Here is a 16,855-nt window from a genome sequence, read left to right on the forward strand (position 1 = left end):
TGGAACAGGTGCAGCTACAACGTCCTCTGGCGAGCTGATCTTATCCGAAGCCAGGAATCACGACAGCTCCGTCACCCGGCTGGCTGTTCCTATCCCAGAGCCTGGGGAGTATGACTTTACTGTTACTGGACAGGCCTTTCGTTGTTTACTCATTCCTCTTTTTGCCGCACAGCACAACAAACAACAGCAAAAACCCACCGCTCCTCACCCAGGGCAAACACCGCTCCATCACGGTGCAGGGCAACCAAGAGAGACACATCTTCTAAAGAAACTCTCCAACATTTCCCCCCCAACACCAACCTCGTTTATCGGTCCAGCTACTTGATGAAGGTGATCCAGAGGAAAAACCTTTTTTTGCGATAGAAGCATTGCGATTATTTATGTGGCAAACTGGATGGGGCTGCATGCTCGCTACTGCACACTTTACATAATCAGAAATGGTTCCGACCGGCTCAAGAACTTCACTTAAGATCACCGCAATATGATCGGAAGCCTTCAGGCAGCAGATATGAAGGAAGCGTACACGAGTCAATTAGGCTGCATCGGAACTTTGCCATTGGAGTCAGAGTACGAGAGTATTTAGATTACATGGCGGGCGCGCATAATATCGAGGTTCGACCACCTTTTCGAATGGAGGACTTCAAGTTTTGTCGAAAGCATGTTTGGCTCTCAGCTCCCAATGGGAATGAGGTCGCTATCACCTCTGCGTTTTATACATGAAATGTGCAGTCATCTTCTCAACGGAGCGTGCCAACGTCATAATAACGCGGTAAACTGGGCAAAAAAGGAAATTATGGAGCTATACGACGTGGAGAAGAAAATAAATTGGACACTGCAAAGTACAGCACTCGTCTCCCGACGTGGGTTACGTATTTCTAGACGGCCCAGATTTGTCGATGCGAGTTAGGGATCGAGTCACACTTTGTATAAAACACTATACATGGGCTTTTATCGATCGATATGAACTGCCTTGCAGGCATCTCAACGCTGCTCTCCAAAGCTGTGGGATCTTAAAAACTGTTTTTGCATACTTCAGCGAGGCACACACGGTAAAAATGTTTGCTAAGGCTTTCATGGGTGTTGCTGTGCATCTTCCACTGGACGCCTGCCAAATATCGATTAAGCGGGTGACTTATCTGCAGCAGATATGTCAGACTTTAAGAAGATAAATGCTGACTTTTCGCTTAAGTGATCCACCACAAATAGTATACCGACCGAATGTTATTGCCCTGAATCCGGTAGTAGCTTTAATAGTTTGCTGTATTAGCAAATGTATCCGTCACTTTTTTCGGACATCACCAGACGCGCTCACGTTTGAACTTCTCACTTCCGAATTTGCGCGCGTCTTGCTCAAGTGATGGCGGACGACCAGTCGGACGTCTGACCGAAGCTTTCTTAAATCATGGCAAGGCACTGAGCGAGGTCCGACGAGAGGTGTACCAGCTGCTAGTGGAGGAGACATGGAAGACCGCCATGCGGAGCAGACACTACATAACTACGCAGTGCCTTGACACGCCGAGTCACTCGGCGTGGATGGTGCTGTACAAGCATGGCAATTACGTCAACTTCGTAAATGCTACAAGCTTGAACAGGTAAGTCGATTTTACAGCTAAAATCCTTCGCATTTGTCTAACTCGAACAACATCAGATCGGCGTTCCACCAGCTCCTTCGACGATTCAGTCCCTACTACTACATCCCTCATCACACGACTCGCGGTCAACCGCCTAAGCTAAGATACCTCCACCCGATTCTGGGTCTCGTGTTGTCCTTTTACGTAGGCTCCAGGAGCAGAGCACCCTTTGCTTGGTGTTCGGGGTACCACCAAGCACACTGTCGAGAATCCTACGGCGTGCAGAGGACGCGCTGTACAGGGCCCTGACGGGATACTCTCCGGCAAGGTTCGCGTGGCCATCTCCTCCTCGTCAGGTTGAGCTCACAAAACTCGTTGAAGCTCGAGAGCCCCTTCTAAAGCATACATTTAGCTTTATAAATGGTAAGAATCTGAGGGTAAGGAGAAACCATATTTCTATATGAGTTATATTTTTGCGAGAAGGATTCAAGGTTACTGATATCTAATAAACTCCAGGTCCAACAGCCATCGAACGCCGACCTGCAAAATGCAATATACAACGGTTGGTTGCATACCGTCTTCGTCACGGGGACGCCTGCTTTGCAGCGGACGGCCGCATTATTTAATGTAAGCACAACTGTCCCGGGTCGTGGAACGACTCGGACACATGGAAGGAGATATTCTGTCCAAAACGAGTCCAACAATGTCCAAATTGTCCAATTGATAAATGACGGATTTAATAATCTAAAAGATTGTTTTGTATATTTTTCCAGGACTGTCCAAACTGTCCAAAACCTATCCAAACTGTCCAAAAGCTATCCAAACTGTCCAAAAGCTGTTCAAACTGTTTACATGAAGTTCATGTAGTCGTCTGGGACTTGAGTGACGACAGCTTCAGCGTGGCGAGGCGCTGTTTGAATTCCCAGCTTGATGTCATGGATGCGGCTCACGTAACCTAGTGCCTCGGCTTTAGCTGTCTCCATGAACGCCAGTAAGCTTGGATGAGCTCCACGCCCAAATTTCTCGCCGAAGTCGCGGTTGTACTTTTCGAGCGGGTTATTGAGGACTAGATCTGGGTGCCCAAATCCTACGATACGGCGCTCCTTATTCTTGACAGAGAACCCAGTGTTAAACCTCACAAAGGAGCGTTTGTCCGAGTCGCTGAGCCAGCGCGCCTCGGTCTTGTCGAGCGAGTGTAGCATATCGCAACCCATACCCTTGCGGGTATTTTTGACAATGTTGACACCTTGCAGCTTTGGGATGGCGTTCAGCGTGCTTCCTTTGTGTAAGTTGGTCAATGCTGAGCGGACACGCTCCCACACCATTGATGGAGCTTCAGACGCTGATTCTAGGGCCGCTCGCTGGAGCTGCTGACGCATTTCACACCGCACATCCACGACTTGTTTCGGCAGTAAATTCTCGCAGTTGTGGTCACCGCGAGCGCCTACGTGTTCTCTTTTTGATATCAGCTTTGCAAGGCAGCCTTGTCGGAAATGACGGCAGTTGTAGTAGATGGTGCCAGTGACTTTGTTCGTTGTCCTAATCACGTACTCCTTCCCTTCGTGAAGCATTTGGGAAATGCCTGAATGAAGTAATGCCGTAGCTCGAGAACGCACTACACGCCAACCGTTACAGCCTTACTTTTACTAGCAAAAATGTAATATTTAGATCCGTAATTAATAAAATAACGCATCTGTTTTGGACAGATTTTGGATAAATATGGTAATTTATCACCAAAACAGCATTTTTTTTGGGATAATTTGGACAAAGTTGGACTCGTTTTGGACAGAATATCCAAATCACTCGGGTTCCGCACCAAGTTATTAGGTCCCATGGTCTGTCCAAATACGAGAATGAACGTCGTATCGGACCCGGCCTTCCCGTTCTCTACTACGATGGCTGGCCGCATTCTGACGCCCTTGAAAGACGGTGATCTCGAGCGCATCTTACCGTCCCTCAGGAGCGCGGCACGGACGATACACAACACCATAACGTCTGCGCGGCAGGCAGCTGAGTGGGGAATGGGAAGTACTGAAAAGGGAGGTTGAGACTGCTGTTTCAACCTCCCTTTACCCTACGATCCAGAGTTCCGAGGGCTCAGACTTTACAATCTATTTCGGATGGCCAACTACCGCGTTCGCACGGTCGGCATCTCGCAGATCCGGACGACATTTAAGGGAGACATGGAAGTGCCTATTGAGATGACGTAGGAGCCTGAGGTCTTAGTGAATGAACATGAACTTTGCGATCTGCACGGATACTGATACTTGAGCAAGTATTGAGAAAGAATCGATTGTAGTATAACTTGTGTGAATGCGCGAGCTGATAACAAATTGATAAATACACCCTGAGCCATGATCTGAACGAGAAGATAAAATACACCGAGTTGACAATGACTGGTTGTGCATCATTAATTCATAATGGTGATTGCAACTCTACTAAAAGAAAGTGATCCTCAACTCTTCGTAATTAACCCTGGGCTTGTTGCTCAGCTCGCTCAGCTTTAAGTCTTCTTTATGAGCGCACCAATTAACACGACAAGCCCCTGGGTGCGGGATCGGGCATCTTCGCGGTCACGGCGGACCCGTTCCTTCATTTCGAGTCTTTCAGCGCGGCGGCGCTCGTCGAAATCGGCCTTCACTGCAAGACGGCGTGCTTCTTGGGCTGCCAGCTCGTCTCGGCGGTGCTGTTCATCCCCCACACGACGGATCTCCGCTTTGCGCTCGTTTTCTTCGCGTAGAAAATAAAAGGGTTTCAAGAATACTGCTACTCGCTGAGTTGGAAGCTTTCTCAATCCCGTTGAGCTTCGTCTTGAGTGCGGCGGTGGTTTTCATGGCGCGGATCCTCTTGGCCTTTGCATAGCTAGCCTCGAGTATCTCTTTGTCATCTTCACTCGATCGCTTGACCCCCACCGTATCACGAAAAACTGTCAAATCTGATCCAACAAGGCGGTTTGAATAGTTCAGCAGTTTTGGATACTAAGCCGCTTCGCGCTCGTCTCGATTCGCACCGGTGCGCCCCTGAGCCGAGGGTTGGTGCGTCAGTGCTGCTGCGTCACTGCCAGTGTAGTTGACAGCGGTCTTGCGTGGTTGCGGGAGACCTCCCGAACCTGTGCGACGACGGTTCGAAGACGATCGAAGTGGCACTGGACGCGGTGTTGTGGCTCGCGATGAGCTTGGTGTAATATCGCCCAGCTCATTGGAGCTCAGCGGAGCTTCGAGAAGCTCCTGGAACCCCCCTCGGCTGGGCGAGCGACCGGAAATCGCTAACTCCGTGTCACCAGAGCCATAGGTTACGGAAGATTCTCGACGATGCTCGGGGCCAGCAGCACCAGGATCAGCAGGTGCAGGCAAGTCCTCCCCCTCGTCGTCTTCATAGAATGTGTCGTCGGGATCCACCTCGAACCAGAAGTCGGGTTCGATGCTGCGCTGGTCGTCGTCCACGCCGTCGTCCAGCTCGACCACGCTCGCCTTCTCGTCGATGGCTTACCTGACCTCTTTCGCCTTCTTGATGTGTAGCGGCATGTCCGGCACACCAGTGGGCTTCCTAGTACCGTACAAGACTTTGAGCTTGCGCCTCAAGCTCTCAAAGTCTCGCTCGGGTGCACCACGGGGCCGGTTCGCGTTGTAGGATAACGTGAGACGCTCCGGGAGAGTCTTCTCAACGAGCAGCAACAGCCGTTCGATGTCGCCCATGGAGTAGTTGCTGGTACCCGAGTTCCTAACCATCTATAGTATCGACATCAACGAAAAACGAAAGGTAAGTTAGCGTGTCCGGTGCAGGTTCGAGCGTGGTGAATCCGTACCGCTTGTAGGTCGGGGTAGTGGAGTGCTTGCCGCGTGGCGAAAGGAAAATTGATCGTCGCAGTCGTTCTCACTTCGGCGCCAGCGCACCAAAGACACGGATAGAGAGCCATGCACATCTCCGATATATAACTGAAGCTTTAACGTGTTGCGCGCGAAATCTGCGCGCGAGCAAAACGCAGAGCGGCACACCTACGTAAAGAAAGATGTTTGGCGGTAAACCTTCGTGCCAACACTTCGAATCTACTTGAGGAGGAGCCGCACGCCAGCATCCACGTCAAGATTGCGGCATGTGCCTTATTCGATAAATTTCAATACGGTACATCAGTTACAATTGATGAATAGGGAACTTCAATGTCTTTGAGTGCGATTTACCTCACGCATGCACCTATACAAACCACTACCTTTCCATCCCTCTCGCCGTTCTGCTCAAGGGTCCTCCTCGTCTTGAATTTCGCGATGGCGACACCTAGCCGACTGGCATCTGCAGATGAACCACAGCTCATCGCCATAGTCGACCGTAACCTCTTGGCTGCGGCGGATGTACTTGGTGCTCACGACGACAACAGTTACGCGACGACCGTTGCCGACCTCGACGAACTTGGCCACCGGCTCGCATGAGTGGTTAACGAATCTCATTAACGCACCCATCTTCTCCGCATTAATCGCAGCACGGACCGGCCAACTTGGGCGTTTAGGTCGCTGGTTCAGTACCCAGTGTGGCGCGGTCGTTCGGAGCGTACAGGACTGACATGATCGATCTCGCCGAGATACTGACCCAGCACCTCGCCGGCATCAATGTCGTCAGCGGCAATGACCGACAAGGTGTTCGTGCGCAGGGTTCGCGCCCGAAGCACCTTATTGGACTCCGCCAGCCCGTTGCCGCATGTGCCACCATAAGGGCAGGAGCTCACGTTGCAGAACACATGCATTAGCGAGTTCCGACACGAGTCTACTCGACACGGGTCGGAGCACGTACACCACCCGAAGTGCTGAACTGCTGGGAAGAGGGTCGCCAGCTATGCCGAATATTGCATTTTTATCTATTGCTAATCAAAGCAGAAAATAAATAATTGGGTTAGAGAGCCGACTAGACCAAAATAGATTATTGAACTTCCTCAGCTCAAAAAATAGATTATTGGTGCAGCAAAATTGGTACACAGCGAGGGCACCAGTATCAAAGAATGTATGGCCAATTAAACACCGCCCAATAGATTATTGGTGCTACAACGGGAGCGAAAATAAATAATTGATCTTTCTCTCCAGAAAGTCTCCAATAGATAATTGGTGCTTTCTTATTGCAATAATTGCAGCACCAATTTATTTTTCGGCATCCCTAAACCCTATAACTTATACAGCTCGCGCAAGTGAGCAATGCGGCACGGCCACCGTGCGGGCACGAATGCGTCGTCCGGCAGCGAAGCAGAGACCGAACGCAACGAGTCAAGGGACCCGGCGCGTCTATCCGCACAGTGAGCATGTAAGTGATGGCGAGAGTGCGAGCGACGCTGCGTCTGTGGACGGGAGTGTGGCGCAGCTACTTCACGGCGGGTACGACGCTTGTCTCGACGTGGTCGAGGTGCTTTGCGCTGTCTTGGACGTGGTGGGGTCTCCAAGAGCACTGGAGACGATGTAGTTGGACTCAGGCACCTAAGAGTGGTAGGCGGTGGTGAAGGGTGCGCAGGTGGTGTTTCACGGCTTGGTGGTGGACTCGCCACCGTCTTGGGACGGAATCTCTAACGTGGTGGCGTCAACCACGGATGCGACGCAGTACTGGTGTTGCTCATCTCCGCACCCTTGTCCAGCTCTTTGCTGGACTGGATGTTTGGTGGCGTGTTCTCGTTTTCGCTGGAGGTGTCGTTGATGTACCGTAGCCTCCAATGAAGCGAGGAGTGGGTCAGATGCACCATCATTCCTGGCAGTAAGAGATGTTAGTACTTCGGAATTACAAGTTTGTATAAACTCTTCATTTGTAAACGAACCTCGTGATATGGAAGTCGGGGTCGTCTTCGCACCTCCGAGCGCAAATTTGAAAGTGAACGGCCTTCCAGTTTCGCAGAAGATCTATGCATGGAAGCTAAGTCGGCTAAGTACCCAAAGAGTGATGGTCAGCATATTAATTACAAAAACCAAGACAAACACTAAGGATGGCTACACGGCTTACTTCTAGGGGTAGGGCTATCGATCGAGACGAAATTCGGATTTATGCGCGCTTAAGTCCCGACATATCTGCTGCAGATAAGTCACCCGTTTAATCGATATTTGGCAGGCGTTCACTGGACCTACGTACGGTACGTGACGTACACTGTACTACCGGCAGGTCGGACACAATCGACGCACGTGCACAGGCCGCAGAATTGGCTCTTTATTGTATTAAATGCACCTACATAGGCACTTCTAATACACATTACAACGTGACTGGCACTATGTTTTAGAAACACAGTTGATTAGCATGGCGCAGCGATTGTGGCCACCTACCTATTCAGCATTGAAAATGTTAGAATACACCGATCGAGTCATTTTCGCCCATTTTTTCTCTGGAGGGGCAATAACGTCGAGGAAAATTGCCGCGTTAATGCAACATAATATCGACGAATACGCGTATTAGAATAAGAGTGTGCTTTCAGGAAGCACCCAGTGTTCGCAAGGCGTGGAAATAAGCGTAGCAATGTTTTGATTAAGGTATTCTACATGCACATAAATCGATAGAGTGGGTATAATATTTGGAATGGTATTTACGAAATTGTAAATAATACGTGTACAGTATTGTACCTCGAAAACGAGCAGGGGTAGTTTACTCGGAGCGAGTATATTACAACTGGTATTTGGTAGAACCCGTTAGATATTCCTTAAATAAAACAGTGGATCGCCTATTAATTGAATTTGTAAAAAATATGAAGCTTGTTTCGTAAAACAATCTTGACACCGATCGCCTATTATCTAGAGGATGGGGCTGGTAACGCGGCTATAAAGTACCGGTATGATGGAGGAAAACGGAGAATAATAAATACCGCTTTCACTTCTGATATTATCACCATCTAATGCCCTGTTAACATCGATTCGCTACATCTATACGTTTTATTCTACATCGAAGTATATTTTAGGTCCAAAAATTGATCTTGCGCCGACATTAGACAATACACTCATCCCTATTAAATATAATACCCTATGAAACATGCTTTTAATTTGGATAGCAGGAGTGGGAGTGGTATCTATATTACCAAAATATAGGATGGGAGGAATATTGTTGCAGGATGCTACAAAACTGAAGGTGTGTACAATACCGATAGCAGAAATACTATTATCCCGGCCAAAAAGGCTTGGACAAAAATGGTAATATATTTTATCTTAAATTAGAGGAATGTAACTCCGCAACCGTAGAGCCGATTTCGTTGTGTGTCCCCTTAATAGACAGCTTGGTGTCTATTTATTCTCGTAAGAACTTCACAGCATCTAATAATGTTCACTACTTTTCAAATGGTCGCCGGTAAGAAATTGACTGCTGCTGAGAAGTACTTGGTTGTGAAGACCTACGAGTTCCTCCGCCAAAAGAAGGCCTCTGCACCGCATCTATGGAAAGGAGGAGTTCGTTATCATGTCAAAGAGTGTTTAGGCTTTGCTACGGGCACCATTTCAGCTATATGGGCGCACTGGGAGCAGCACCACGACAAGAATTTCACCTCGGTAGGCTGTACTTCATATCATTTCAGTTATTATTGATATTTATCATTTCAGTGGTCGACAAATTAATTATGACAGATGGAAGGTCCAAAACCATCTGGGAGGCCTCCAGAAATACGAGACAAAATATCTGCAGCAAGGTGATGAATGCGAAATTGCATCGGAACCAGAGGGCAGCAACGAGGACACGGAAGAGGATGACGCCGTCGATGACAATGAAGCTGTAGCCGATTAGGAATATGAACGGGTGACCCGTTGTATGTTCTTTACACTCTAGATATTCTTTTGACGGGTTCTTTTTAACAAGTTTATAATTTTCTAACAATCGTCAAATTGCGGTAATATTTGGAATTTATCCATCCGGTTCTGAAAATCCCCACCTGTTATCCCGGCTCTGCCAATGAATATGCATGCATGTTAGTACGTGCCAAGCCCACAATTGCAAACAATTCTGCAAGATATAGAGCCTTTTTTAAACGGCCGATTGGGAGATCAATGGTTGCAGATACGCAAAAATAGACCTCAAAATCGGAATCTACGCCCGATTTTACCCCTTATATCTAACTATCGTTATGGGTTTTGTGAAGGGAAGGGTTACCTTTTTTGGACCAAAGTTTGTCCAAGGTTTGGTGGCCGGGATAATACTACCATGTAGTACTGTGTTCAATATTATAAGGAGTAATAGTCTTCAGCGTGGTACTATAATTATTTTAGGGTACTATTTAAAATACCTAATTTTCGATACTACTGTAGCTTCAGTATAGATCTGTCTCGTCAGTATTGTGGGATCTATTCTAGATTTCCATGGCCAATTCATCCAGGCCAAACCGCCCGCCAATCGCCCAAGGGGTGGTATATCTACACAGCGTAATAAAGGCAATTCCACCACCCGAACTATTCACCCCGAGCACATCCACCGAAATGCCACCACACGGGACAACACCGAGATTACCCGTTCGAGTCCCAACCTAGCGTTATGGGTACCGCTCTCGACTGCCATGCGCTTCCAAGCAACCCGGTTGTCGAAACTCTAAGTGGGAACTCTAACAACAGGATCGGAATGAAGCAACTTTTACACTTATTTCGACGTATTCTCTCCGCATTGTTTTTATAGCTATAACATTGGTTCCTTAGAAAAGGTTTCCAAGGCGTTATAGGTACATACACGGTATAACTTCGACCACCATCACGTCAAATACATGTTTAGCAAGTCATAGACTATGAGAGCCAAACATGATGCACAAATTCAAGACCCCGTAGCACTCCATCGCAATAGAAAACCCAAAAACGAGGCGGCAAGTCCATCGCAACGCGGTAACGACAGCTCAACAACGTGCAAGATTAAGGGCCTGGTCCAAAAATGAATGTTTGCTAGTCCAGAACGTGTTTCTCAGATCACCAGAATTTGGTGTTCTGAGCCCAGCACACGTGTGCTACAAAACGTTGGGTGAGCAAGAAACTCTGGCAACCTGCGCTGTAGTATTTAGCGCGTGTGGCCGCCTTGATGAGTACATCGGACCTGCAAGCCTCCGCGTATCGACTTCTTGAAAGTCGACGTTTCCTACACCTACATTTGAGGAAGCCATGACAGCAAAGGAAACAGGGTGGTTCAAAAAGAAGCTTCGGTGCGATAATGCGTCGCTGCTATCCATCTACAGCGCTGTGCGCCACGACTCCCTGTCTACCAGCTCCAAACAACAAGCATCCATACATTAAGCGGGTTGCGCTTACCATCCTGTATTTAGCTCAAGGCGGCACGATAGACCAAGCAGATATTGGAGCCAATCTCAAACCATTCGCTGAATGTTGCTGGAATTCATGGCGCACCAGGTGTCAAGCTTGCAAAGGTGGGTCGTTTGCTGCGCAGACAGGTGCTGGAGGATCGGCCGTGAGCTAGTCCACCCATCGTAGTGTGCAGTTTAAGCCCCAACCTTTGGGGTTGATTAAGAGTGTTGTAAACTTACGGTTTGGTCAAGTTACACCGGACAGCGGTTGGCTCACAGCATTCCTTATAGTGGTAGTCCACACTTGGACTAGGCATGGCACACCAATTCAATGACTTCAGTGCATCTGAAAGACGGATATTTATCAGGATAATGATACAACGAGCGATCAATTTATCAGAAGAAGATACAATGAATCTGATTGGCCAGAATAATATGCGCTACATTCATTCATAAAAATAAAAACCTTGGGGAATATCATAAATATTTGTGGAACAGGAAGCCACCGTCAGCAGAGGACTATTGTCGACGCGTGGGTCCCTCGACGTCACGCGCGCAGTTCACTACCACGCACACAAAATGTGCATCGTGGTAGTTTGTACACTGCACCAGTTATGGACGAAGAAATTTCCGTGGGCGGTTCAAGGTGTAGATTGACTTCTCGAGTGGGTGTAATGTGACTAAACTAATGACGTTGTTTAACAGGCATTAAGCAGGGTGAATATCGTCCAGAGCAGCATTCTACTCAGCTGGAACAAAAACGCAGATGTGTGGGTCGAACAACTCGTTGTGTTGAGCGTTTCGTTGTTGCTGACATTGGTTATGCACCTGTTGGTTTCTGAAGTGTTGATAATTGGTGCCGAAGCGAGCATATTGACGCTCAAGCTTGGCTGATAGTGCTCTAACCCCGCTCACATACAGAGATACGCGTCAAATCTGCATCACCTTGTTGTCAACTCTAGTCTCTCGCACACGATACTGCATTAAATGTCTACTAGTTGACACTGACAGCCTTGGATTAAAGAACTTTATTGCACCCTCAGGCATGGCATTCATTACCGTAGCGTTAATTATTTTCAATGTTATGTGTATATTCCGTTGTTTACTTGTAGGTTTTGATCTCCCTTTCATATTCTTCGCTTTTTCCACAGGCAACGAATGGACATTCTGCAACAACGTAAATACCTGGCACGATACTTACTCCAGCTTCCTCTATCTCCATCAGTGGTGTCGTGCAGCTCCTCACGTTATGACCGGCTTCTTTACAGCGGCTGCATGTGTACGTTTCTCGTTTGCTTCTCCGCACGCCCTTCACTTGCGAGTTGAAAAACTCTGCAATTGCCTTGCTATCATCATCGCTGTGTACATCACTAGGCACACACTGACTAACTATTGGAGCCGTTGACCCAGCACATTCACCTCGGTTTGGCGTTCTTCTTTTACCAGTTGCAAAGTCTCTGGCTTCTTTCGAGCGCTTGCGTGATTGACCAGCTTGACGATATAACGGTGGGGGCTTGACTTCGTTTGTCTGCTCAAGTTCGTCAAACAGAGGAAGACTGATAACAGTGGAGTCAAAGGCCTCTACCATTTTCGACACGGTGTAAGCTGCATGGAAGTAGTGCTTGATATCATAGTCCGGAAGTCCACTATTTGTCTGCCTAGATCTCCAGAAAGCGACTGCCTGCATGTGACGGCAAGGGACTTGCATTTGTTCAGCAACAGTGCATCGAGTGCAAGTTCCACAATCCATGTTTACTTCGTAGAGATGTGCGTCCCCACCTAAACCGCGGCTATCGAAGGCGTCAAAGACGTAGAAGAGAGACTCGTCTCTCTGCATGACTGTCTGATGAGCTACCAGTTCTTTCTCCTTTTCGAACTCCTTCAGAGCGTGAGGAGTGATATCACAACTTGCACTATTCCACTCCTGGACGAGCTTCTTACGCTTCTGCAAAACTTTGAGTGCTCTTGTACAGTACGTCATGACTGAACCTAGCACAAGTTGGGTCCGCACACGTCCCCATAGTAGCCCGTTGTTCTCTCCTTCGACAGCACTCGTAGTGCGGATACCAAACAGAGGCAAAGCGTCGCCGTGCTTTGGGACAGAAGACCAGTTATCGTCTATCCACTTTAATTCCTTTGTTGTTGCCTTCATATTACCGACAACACACCAATCTGTGGGATGAATACTGCTAAGGTAGCTCCAAACGTGCTCCTCTACGATCTTCCCCGCGAAAACCTTTGAAATTCCGGCAGGAGGCTTGGATGCTATTTTATTTTTGATGAGCTCATACCCTTCGATTGTTGAAGCGCCTTGAAGCGAGAAAACATCGTCGTTTATGGACTTCAAGTGTAACCTCAGAGATTTGAATTTGTCCATGGTGTTAAACCTGATATGCAGTGTGCAGAACTTCAAGTGTATTTTCATGTTGATGCGAAGCAACAAGGCTTGAGCTGCTAGCTGTTTTCCTCTGTCGCAAAACGCAGGCCGAATGTTCATCTTTATACCAGCGACAATACAGTTCCCGAAAAACCAGGCAAAGTTGTCGACGGTCTCTTTGTGAACGTAGGCCACTGCAATAGGCACATTTTGCTTGTTCCCGTCTATACCAATAATTGTCAAACAAATGCCATTGTACGACGGATCCTTCATGTGCGTGCCATCGCACTCCCAAACAGGTAAAAATGCGTCTTGCACATTCACAGCACTACCAATAGCTAAAAAGGCTCTATAATACCTCCCCTCTGAGTCCAACTGACAACAAACCCGTGAACCAGGGTTTTTCAGTGCAAACTCGCGTAGATAACTAGGAAGGCGTCCGTACTCAGCTACCGGGTCAAATGGGTTCTGTTTTTTTGCTTGTGTAATGGTACGGTAGGCCATTGCTGGTTGCTTGGAAATGTCGACACCGTGAATTTCACTCATTGTCTTTACTACCCGCGCTAGTGAAGTGCTATGACCAGGAAGAATAGCTCCACGAAAACCAGGATGCTCCAACAGAAACTCAGTAGTCATTACAGCAATCCCAGGGCAAAGTTGTGCGTGGTTTAGCTCCATTTTAGAGATATACCATGATCCACTTGGAATATGTGAGAGTTTAGTTGTAGGCTTTTTCCGCCGCTGCATGGTCGCTTCTTCATTAATTTTCGATTGACGTTTGCGTGACGAAGCTATAAACCAGCTACAACCGTTTCTGTGCTCAGAACACAGCCATTTTACGTGGGTCCCGCCACCTCCTTTCTTCCTCTCGGCATTTTTGTTCATGTTAAAGGCGTAGTGTTTGATAAAAGAACCTGCCGTCTCCAAACTCACAAAGTGTATGTGCTGCTCAGGTTCTGCATATCCAAAGCGAGATTTCAGATCAAACTTATGCGCCTTACCCTCTGAGGAACGCATCCTAACCGGCGAAAGCTTATGTCTGCAGTTGTTGGTTTTTCTACCAACCTTCGTACTAACAAAAGGTTTATACTGGGAATACCTCAGAATACCCAAACAGGATTAATTTTAACTAGTGCAAATATAAAGACCTCGCCATTTTATTCTGGCCAATCAGATTCATTGTATCTTCTTCTGATAAATTGATCGCTCGTTGTATCATTATCCTGATAAATATCCCTGAAAGACAAGGTTAACCCACCTAGCCCTAATGTTTTCGGAACGTGTGTCGGTAGTTGGACCAGGCTCTAAAGAGATCTATCTTGATGGATCACATGAATCGTTAAAATTGGTCTTTGTCCGCTACAAGGGTCTCCCGATGACCACTTGCTTAGAAATCCGTAGCAATAGCTGAGTAGTTAAAGGGTTAACCTTAAAATAAACTGACCTCTATCCTCTCATTAGTGAATAGATATACGAAAATGGCGGATGTTGTTATTCAGTGGACGGTAGTACATATTTTTAAACATCAGAAGTTAGGTGTGAGCCGCTATTAAAACGCGTTATAAACCAAACGCGTTCAATAAAAAGAGGCGTCTTCTCCGCCACTAGAGCCAAACAAATCGGCTAACGACGTGGACACTAACTATTGAAGGCCATTTTTGCTCGATCATTTTAGTGAGCGTACCACATTCGTCTGACTGTACCGTTTAGCTCTAAATCCTAATTTCCGCCTTTAAAACGTGGCTTGTCAAAGCGGATGAAAAAGCTACAGTTTAAAAGGCACTTGCACTTTAAATTTGACTATTTCCGTGTAGGGTGGTCCACACAAGCGCGAATTAATCTGGAGTAGGTTTGTAAAACACTTAAGCTTGTTCTAAAAACAATCTAAACATACTTCCATTATTTGCGCGTTGGACTTCAAGCGACCACCGATTCACTAACACTAGACGAGAAGCGCACTGTAACTTCAAAGATCGATGCTGTTGGGCAGACCAGCAAGCTTGCCCTTGACCGATGCACTCACAGACACGCCCGAGAAGTCCAAGCCAGACACCACCTTTGGGTTAGCGACAATGTCATACAAGTTCGTCGCCGAGCCCGTAAGACCCGAAATGGTGACACCTGAAATGGTAACCTGGCTGGTAGGAGAGCCGGTGTAGCCGCCTTTGGCCTTGCTGTAGTCTGAGTGCATGACGACGGCGTTCTTGACGTTCGAGAGCTCGTTGTCGATGTATTTAACGTTCGAAACCAGACCCTTCAGTCCGATGATGGTCTTGATACGCACGCCGTTGTCACTGTTCTGAATCGTGTTTCCTTCGACTGTGAGACCATCGACGGTAGTTGACTGGTCAACACTGTTACCGCCCAGTGAACCGATCGAAATACCGTGGCCACCGCAGCACAGGTTGTAGCTGAAGACCGTGTTGGTACTGGACTGCATGGCGAGACAGTCGTCCTGGTTGTAAATCTTGTTGTGGGTGATCGTGATGTGGTCGTTCTTGGTCAGGTCGAAGCCGTCCGTGTTCTTGGCCAAGCCGTTGCCATCTCTCGAGTCAATGGTGAGACCCGAGAGTGTCGTGTCCTTACTGGTGACGATACTGAAGGTTCGGAATGGCATGTTCTTGATGGTAAAGCCAGACACAGTGGAGCTGACGACGTTCTGCAGCTTGAAGAAGACCGGACGGGTGATCGACTGACCCTGCTTCCAGTACCAAGCACCCTGGCCGTCGAGGATACCGGAGCCCTTGACGGTAAGGTCAGTTCCACTAACACGCACCAGAGGACCTTCCCACTTCTGCGTACCGAAAGTGGTGGTGCCGACGAACTCGATAGTGGCACCGGTCTTGGCAAGACTCAGGTCCAGCGTGACACCGGGTGGCACGCTGAGCGAGTTCACAGTAATACTGCTGCACTTGGAGATATCCGTGCCCTTCTTGTAAGTACCGGAAAGGGTGCAACCACTGCCCGACGGTGCCGACTGTTGTTGTTGCTGAGTCGGGTTCTGCTGCGTCGGATCCTGTTGCTGAGTAGGGTCTTGCTGCTGGGTCGGGTCGTCTTGCTGTACCGGAGCTTCCGTCGGTTGCTGAGTTTTCTTGCTCTTCTTTCCCTCCGCTGCTTGGCGGAGCATGGGGGAAGCCTCCGTCGTAGCAGCGAGGAGTGCAAACACAGCAAAGGCGGTAGAGAGGAGCTTCATGATTGAGTTATTCCTTTGGGAGCAGCTCTTGTGCGGGGTGTTGCACCGAAGTGGCAAATTGGGAAGTGGGGATCTAAGGATTTCAACCAGCAACAGTTGGAGCTTGTGCCCCCTCAGTCGCAACAGTAAACGAAGGCATGAGTCAGGGGACCGTTAGTTCGCTAAGGCTGGCTCAAACATCGGGCACGCCCTCTTTCAGTGCCCGTAGGCCAGATGGATCGCTCCGTACCCGGGCACAATGGCTCGCTCGAACGTCAATGGCCCGGGTTATGACTGACACACCACGAGCCAGCAAATCAAGACGAGCGAAGGTCCGCCGTAGACGGCGAGCAACCACAGCACAAGAGATTTGAAATCCTGTCAAGTTGTCAACGTGCGACTGTAACAAGTGTTTCCTCTGCATGGAGCAGCTGGAACCGCCGAATAAAGGTCATGGAAAATAAGCACTCGCGCGAGGCGCATACACGCACAGTGTACACTGTACTCTTGATAGAGTCTCTATCCTT

General features: G+C 48.2%; 4 protein-coding genes across 4 annotated transcripts; 3 read left to right on the forward strand and 1 right to left on the reverse strand.

Annotated features, from left to right (window-relative positions):
- Positions 1-481: 481 nt before the first annotated feature.
- PITG_19627 (uncharacterized protein) lies at positions 482-1,734 on the forward strand (the record flags this gene model as incomplete). Its single annotated transcript, XM_002896147.1, has 3 exons — positions 482-575; positions 1,268-1,592; positions 1,665-1,734. The coding sequence occupies 3 exons, from the start codon at positions 482-484 to the stop codon at positions 1,732-1,734; spliced, it is 489 nt and encodes a 162-aa protein (XP_002896193.1).
- A 5,007-nt stretch (positions 1,735-6,741) lies between these two features.
- Positions 6,742-7,279, forward strand: PITG_19631 (uncharacterized protein; the record flags this gene model as incomplete). Its single annotated transcript, XM_002896148.1, has 1 exon — positions 6,742-7,279. One exon carries the CDS (start codon positions 6,777-6,779, stop codon positions 7,008-7,010), a length of 234 nt encoding a protein of 77 aa, XP_002896194.1.
- A 1,572-nt stretch (positions 7,280-8,851) lies between these two features.
- PITG_19632 (uncharacterized protein) lies at positions 8,852-9,290 on the forward strand (the record flags this gene model as incomplete). The annotated part of the gene is made up of 3 exons (XM_002896149.1): positions 8,852-8,959; positions 9,012-9,058; positions 9,134-9,290. 3 exons carry the CDS (start codon positions 8,852-8,854, stop codon positions 9,288-9,290), a joined length of 312 nt encoding a protein of 103 aa, XP_002896195.1.
- A 5,832-nt stretch (positions 9,291-15,122) lies between these two features.
- PITG_19634 (polygalacturonase, putative) lies at positions 15,123-15,773 on the reverse strand (the record flags this gene model as incomplete). Its single annotated transcript, XM_002896150.1, has 1 exon — positions 15,123-15,773. The coding sequence occupies one exon, from the start codon at positions 15,771-15,773 to the stop codon at positions 15,123-15,125; it is 651 nt and encodes a 216-aa protein (XP_002896196.1).
- Positions 15,774-16,855: the final 1,082 nt, after the last annotated feature.

Source organism: Phytophthora infestans, genomic scaffold (genome assembly GCF_000142945.1).
Source record: "Phytophthora infestans T30-4 supercont1.102 genomic scaffold, whole genome shotgun sequence".
NCBI lineage: Eukaryota > Oomycota > Peronosporomycetes > Peronosporales > Peronosporaceae > Phytophthora > Phytophthora infestans.